At 42.7% G+C, this 7,347-nt stretch overlaps 1 protein-coding gene across 1 annotated transcript in view; it reads right to left on the reverse strand.

Moving 5' to 3' along the window:
• The window catches only part of LOC106690276 (uncharacterized), a 66,309-nt gene that overhangs the window by 31,582 nt on the left and 27,380 nt on the right, over positions 1-7,347 (reverse strand). Inside the window, exon 5 of the mRNA XM_067045127.1 lies at positions 1,844-1,972. Coding sequence (XP_066901228.1) covers positions 1,844-1,972 — 129 coding nt within the window. The remainder of the gene's footprint in view (positions 1-1,843; positions 1,973-7,347) is intronic.

Genomic DNA, 7,347 nt, shown 5'->3' on the forward strand with positions numbered 1-7,347 from the left:
GGTCGAGCCGAATATTTGAATTCAAATCTCCCGCCATGTGTGACGTCATCAAAATGCTGGCTTCTGATTGGCTCCTCAAATCGGTGCACCAGCTCCCCCATATTCTCTCTACTGCCGATGGTGCTGCTATCTATCGGTCACCGTCTGAACCTACAGCGCTCTGGTGGTAAGTCGAGGAACTCCCTCCACAAAAAAACGCCCCAGCTCCCCCATATTCTCTCTACTGCCGATGGTGCTGCTATCTATCGGTCACCGTCTGAACTAACAACCCTGCACTCTGGTGGCAAGTCGAGGAACTCCCTCCACACAAACTGCGCCAGAATCGGCTTATTACCCCTACTTTGATAGAATGAAGACTGTGGGACTTGGCTGTCATTGGCGAGGGAAGATTAATTGGAGGTAAGGATTGAAGATAATTGATATGAGCCTTTAAGATTGCAGAGGCAAGAGGACCCAGAGGATTGGGGTTCACGTAATGTTCATGGATGGCAAGACCTTCATAATAATATTCCTGCACGGGTTTAAAGAGGGACAGATCTTCAGTTGGAAAAAAAGGTATAAAACATTTGAGTGGAAGCAAAGTTCTTTAAGAGAATCATAGGCCTCACAGAAGGAAGTGTAACAAGGTCCCAGTTCTAAGTACATACCTTTAAATAAGAATAATTTTTCAGGGTCATTTGCGATACCTCGACCTAGAGAAATATAAGTTTTAATCTGGGATATATAAAAACTTAATTTCTCTTTAAGTTTTTCAAATTGAATTTTGATATCCTCTGGTATGTCTATTTTTATTTTAAAGGTGAAAGATATGAATGAAAAAGAGACTGAAAGATAATAAGTGAAGAGAGTGGACAAGAAAAACGAAATTAATTAATGGCGGAATGGAGCACCTTACAAAATATTTTTTTTTTCTATAAAAAATAATTTTAAAAAAAGATGAAATTAAATGTACAATAACAAAATTCGACAATCAGAGGACCATTAGAAAAAAGAACAAAAAATTATCCGGTCCGGATGGGACCAAAATGTTACGGCGGGTAGGGGTTCAAAAGGAACCTTTTTTAGGAACTAGCCCAACCGCGAAAAAAAAGAACAGTCGAATTTTGTTATTTTTAAATAATTGAACGTAATAAAAGGAACACAAAATATATAAAAATACAGAAACTAGAAAATAAAGAAAGCTTAAAACTATCACAAAATTACATGAATTGAACGAAAGAGAGAAGAAGATAAAGTCTAAATCACCGGTGATTGATGGGGCCCTGGTTGTGGTTGTTGTCCTGAGTGGATGTTCTGGTGGAAGTAGATCGACGTACGTCCTCTTGGAGGATGAGCCGAAGCAGTCCGCCCGCCGTGGCTAAAATAATTTAAGCTGGCAACTACGAGTATGTAGTGAGGAGACAATGGAGACGATATGTGTGTGCACACTGAGACTCTAAGAAATCGTCTGTCTATTTTTCAGTATAAAAACAATAGAAAGTAATTGTTTTGTTTTCTGACTTAATAAAAATCATATGTTCCAATAATCGATTTGTGGACTATATGTTGACCGCAACACTGTTCAAAACCTAGTCAGAAGTAGTTATGGTATTACACGGCCTAGTGTCAGCCTTAATATTATCTCCCTATCTAAACAAACATAGATATCGTATATAAGGGAAATTTTAAGAAGAAATAAATGATTATTATTATTTTTACAAGTAAGTCTGTACTCTGCCCCTTATCATTCATTTAAATTTTTTTGCGTTAGCTTCCCTTGAGTTACATATATACATAAAATAAATTAATAACGCTATCCCAAGTGACACATATGAGTAATTAACTTATAGAACTAAATAATTACCTTGAGCACTAGTAAGAAATAAATTCACAGTATAGCAACAGGAGCAAACTTTCCCTCTGCAGTTCACTTTACATTCCTTAAATAGTTCCAAAGCGGTCAATATAGTGTCTTGGAGTGAAATCCCTAGAACTAAATAAATTAAAGAATGAATTTTTGAATTATCTTATGAGCACTTGTTTTTTTTATTTGATTAAATTATCTTAAAAATACAATGAAGTAAGTTGATTAAGTTACATGCTAATGTATGCTATGAGACCATTATAAGAAGTACGATTTATCGGAACTATTTTTTTATTATGCAATTCTTATACTAATTTTAGTTATTTATGGTGCATAATACTTTTTTGATATTAGTGATCAGTTAATGTTTTCAACCTACCTTTTAATTATAGGTATGTTTTTCAAAGAGGGATAAACTGTGTTAATATTTTTATAAACAAATAATCTTCTATAGCTTTCTGTATAACTGAAAATGCGTTGTAAAATATTTCATTCTCATCTGACCCTATCTTATTCTCCTATTTCTGTTAAAAGGAAATGTTAAGTTATATCTCCTTAAACAAATTAGTGGATTGTTTGCGATTTTTCTTATAATATATGCCTATATATAAGTTATGATGAGTCAGAACTCAAGAGGTAAAAAAAAAAGGAAAATAAGGACACGAAATGAGACACGCAAGCTCAACTAAGGTACTACTTTATTCTTCTGTATAATGCTATATATATACCTTCTGGCTTGTTTACATGAGGAGTTTAGGTATTAAGACTCATAATACCTATGCTCTGTTTATAACCCCCCCCTGCCAGTTTACGAACTGTAAACCCTCGTAAACTACAACAAAAAGTAAAAATAACATAAAGAAAATGCCATTCTATATGTTACAAAAAAAAAAAAAAAAAATTAAAACCAGATACACACACATTAACAAACTTAATCTAACATTTTGCTATTTACACAATTTTGTATCTACATCTTAAGGCTATTTACACTGGTCAACAACTCACACTTTTTCCTATTTACACTCCGATACTATAAAACAACAAACAAAACAAAAAAAAAAGAAAATCTGTGTATCTGAGCTAGGGAGGAGGCACTCCAGGTGTCTCCGGAGTTGTTATCGCTGGGAACTTTAATTTCTAGTTCTATAGTCTTTTTACTATTACTAGTCTTAATTAATAGTTCTACGTGAACCGTCCGCCTCTTTCTCGGTTCCTGTATACTCTCAATGGTTACCACGTTATGTTCCCTAATGGTTATCACCCGGAATGGCCCCTCATAGCGCCGAGATTCCTTGCTCCTATTGGACTCTAAACGGCGATACACGACAGTCCCAATTATAATGTCTCCCATCACGTCACGAAGGTTTAGATTTTGTCGTTCCACTCGCAGACGTTTCTCCCTCTCTATTCGCCCTCTCGCTTTCTCCCACAACTTCCGCATGACCATCCCGTGATTCACAATTTCCTATCCGCCTCCACCGTGTCCATAATGTTCCTTCGTCTCCCTTGCAGGCCAAAGAGGACTTCAAAAGGTGAAAACCCCGTCGTGGTATGAATGGAGTGATTATACGCGGCTATCGCCCTTACCATTGCCTCATCCGGCTCGAGCCCTTTATCCGCATGATATACCCACAAATGGTCACTCAGAGTGCTATACCTGCTCTACTTTTAGGATGACCTGGGGTGTAAATATGCCAGTCTACCTCTAACGTCTTCATTTCTCCCCTGATCGTTGCATTATCGAATTCCCGACCCCCGTCGGAGGAAATTCGCCTAGGGACCCCATAAAATTGGAACCATGTTCTCAGCGCAACTATTACTGCCTCCGCTATCCTATCTTGGGCCAGATGGGCCATGGCCACTTTACTAAAGAGGTCGGTGACTGTTATCGATTAAAACCCTTTCCAAGTAAATGAGTCAATCTGGATGTCACTAAGTGGTTCCAATGCAGTGGGTGTTTTCTCTTGCACGGCCTTAGGCGGTCGACTGAGGCATATATCGCAAACTCCTATAACTTCCTGGACCGTCATCTTCATCCCCCACCAAAAATAGCGACGTTTGAGAGCCTGTAACGTCTCGCTCACACCGCGATGATTGGTTTTTCCTTGATGGTGCGCTAGAGTAACATCCTTTTGCCGTTCCCCGTCTCGCACAGTCTCCACCATCATCGTACATCGGATAAACGTCCTATCGATCCCCACTTCTTCCAGTCTCCACAGCCGTTTGATCTTCTCCCATATGACCTCATTCCCTACGTAGAGATAGTAAGTTCTTCCCGCCTTCGATGCATCCATTAGCGCCCGACTTATCTGATCCTCTCGCGCCCCTGGTTGTGACCAGATGGTGTTGATCGAGGTTTGCCCATACTTGGAGTATTCCACCTTCATAAGGCCGGAAGTCCTTGTTTTCCAAATTATCTGCAGTTTCTTGTCGTTCACGATCTCGTCTATCTCCTCCATCTCGGACTAGCAGCTCCTTCCAGCGAGTGATGCGCGCAGAAGACTCCTTCAGTTTTCCTACTCACTGAAGAGGTCGGTGCTCCACTGCCCCATCCCTAATAGTTCTCGCTCTAGGGCACTGTAACGCGATTCCGCGTCTGTCAATTTTCTGCTTCCGTATGCCACTGGCCGTTCTCCCTTCTCGCTATCCTGCGAAAGCACCGCCCCCAACGCGTATTCACTGGCATCCGTCGTAATAGCGAACTGTTTACTGAAGTCTGGGAACGCCAGTACCGGTTCTCTCTGCAACCTTTCCACGCACCGTTTGATATTATTCTCTATGGCTGGCGTTACCACTATACGGGGCTACCCTTTTTCAGGAGATTGTTAAGAGGGACTAAATGCTCCGCCATCTCCGGCACGAAACGTCGGTAATAATTAAGGGCCCCCAACAACCGCCTGATCCCTTTTACATCCCTGGGGACTGCCATTCGTTGCAGATACTCCACTTTGTGCGCATCGGGTTTAACCCCGTCCTTCGAGATGATGTGCCCCAGAAAACCGATCTCCTCCTGACCCAACGACGATTTTTCCCGAGACAATTTGAGTCCAAACTGGCGAATTCTGTTAAATACGGTCTCTAAGTGTGCTTTGTGTTCCCTCTCTGACTTACTAAAAACTAATAAATCATCCATGTACACTTGACACATGGACTCATCAATACCCCTAAGAAATTCATCCATAAGTCTTTGAAAGGTGATGGGGGCGTTTTTCAGTCCAAATGGCATTCGCGTAAATTCGTAGTGGCCCCGTTCGAACGTGAATGCTGTTTTCGGTTGGTCTCTTGGATGCATCCTTATTTGATGATACCCAGCCTTGAGATCTATAATGCTAAATATCGTTGATCCACCAAACCTATTCAGAATATCATCCAACCGGGGAATAGGGTACCGCTCATCCACCGTATTCTCGTTTAATTTTCGGTAGTCGATGACTACTCGGTACTTCTCCTTTTGCTCCCCCGCGACTGCTTACTTCTTTAAAGCCCATAAGGGGCTATTATAGGGCGAAGTGATATTCACAATAATGTCTTGTTCCCTTAGTTCTCAATTTCCTCCCGTATATGCTCACGTAGTGCCTGTGGATATCGACGTTCCTTTACATAGGTTACCTTTTCTCGCTTTAGCTCTATTTCATGTACCTCCATTGCTGATAACACCTCCCCTTCTTTAAAGAAAATATCCTCAAACTCCTGCATGATGCCCTGCCTCCAATTTCTTTCCCTATTAATCGCCCCCACACGTACGTTACCATCCTTCCCCAATCCCTGACACGGAAATGTGTACCCTCCAATTTTGATATCCCACCGTCCTGCCATATTTTTAACTCTCGCGCCCGCTTTACCCAAAAGATCACATCCTATAATTGCCTTATATTCCCGCGGCTCTTTGACCACATGTACCGTAATTGAATCGGTTAACCCCCACCGACTCCATCCCATACTTGCCTCCCATTCGACGCTACAGGGCCCACCCAGGGTGACTAACCTATTACATACGTTCACCTGGGGTGTCTCCTCTCCTCCTCTCAGCCTGTCTAACGCTCTTCTGCACACGATGGTGTTTGAACTCCCGGTGTCGATAAGGCATCTCACTCCACCCACACAGATGATAGGCAGACCTCCACGCTTTCCTTCGACGCTGCAAATCACCAACGCGCGGCCGCCTCTCCCCTGGCACGCACCTCAGATTTCTTCTTGTTTCCTTCCTTTATCCTCCGCCCACCTTTTTTCTCTTCTTACCTTTCTGAATCTTTTCTCACCTCCTTCCAGCTCCGTTTCCGATGTTTCGGACGTTTGGGCCGACTCAGTTTCTGACTCGTACGCTCTCCTTAGGATTCTTCTTTTCCCCATTCTCTGAGCGTTCACCTCCATTGGTTCGCCCTGGTTCATATTTCTCCACCAGAATATATACGGACAATTCCTCGCCATATGGCCTTCGTTCCCGCACTCGTATCATTTTGTTCGGGGGCACTGCGCCACCAGGTGTCCAGCCGGCCTCTTCAACTCCCGTCCTAGCTTCTCCCTTCCTTGCACTACCGTCCATCATTTCTTGGGCACATTCCACAAAACTGCGCTCCCTGGGCAAGCTCTCTCGTTTCCCTGTCTCTCGGGCCAATTTCACTTTTAATATCGTGGACAGGAATCCCATGATACCTCGCACCTTCGCTATACTCCTCGTCTCACTTATCCATAATTTGATTGAAACGGGCGAGGAGGATTCCGAACTGCCCGTTGCTTTGCCTCGATTTCTTCTCTTCCCGGAACATCCGGAAAATGTCCTCTTCAGGTGTCCATCTGCCCCCCCCCCCCAAACGCCTTTTTCAATCTCTCCTTCTCCAGGCTCCATGGCGTTTCCTGATCCGCCTGGATTTGATTGAGGATGTTTCTTTTTATTCTGCAGATCACTGCTGCCCTCAACGACATCGCATCTGCCCCGCTCAGCAAATTTTCCCCTTCTTTCGCCACTATACATGCTATCAGGTGATCTCCGCCTTTAATAAAATGATTTAGCTCACCAACCTCTCCGGTGAATTTCTCTAAATCTGAAACACCACTCCTCAATTCCTGCGCTGTCCCAGTGCGAACCTTAATCCATTCCAGGGTGGTCGCATGTGCTGACGCCCAGGTCTTTGTTGGTAGTGGCGGAAGTCCCTGCTCTTGCGATTCCACCATTGTCGCTGCCTGAGTATTTTCGGGTACTGTCAGAACCGCTGTTCTCAAAATATTTTCCATAAAATTTCAGCCTCAGCTAAAACAAGAAAAGTCACGAAAGAGAAAGAGAGAGAGAAAAAAATTCCGTTACTGCCTTCGTATTACGTGCTCTGAACTTCCCGGGTTTCGGCACCAGTTATGATGAGTCAGAACTCAAGAGGTAAAAAAAAGGAAAATAAGGGCACGAAATGAGACACGCAAGCGCAACTAAGATACTACTTTATTCTTCTGTATAATGCTATATATGTACCTTCTGGCTTGTTTACATGGGGAGTTTAGGTATTAAGACTCAT

Source organism: Halyomorpha halys, unplaced genomic scaffold (genome assembly GCF_000696795.3).
Source record: "Halyomorpha halys isolate HHAL.00 unplaced genomic scaffold, Hhal_1.1 Scaffold1636.1, whole genome shotgun sequence".
Taxonomy (NCBI): domain Eukaryota; kingdom Metazoa; phylum Arthropoda; class Insecta; order Hemiptera; family Pentatomidae; genus Halyomorpha; species Halyomorpha halys.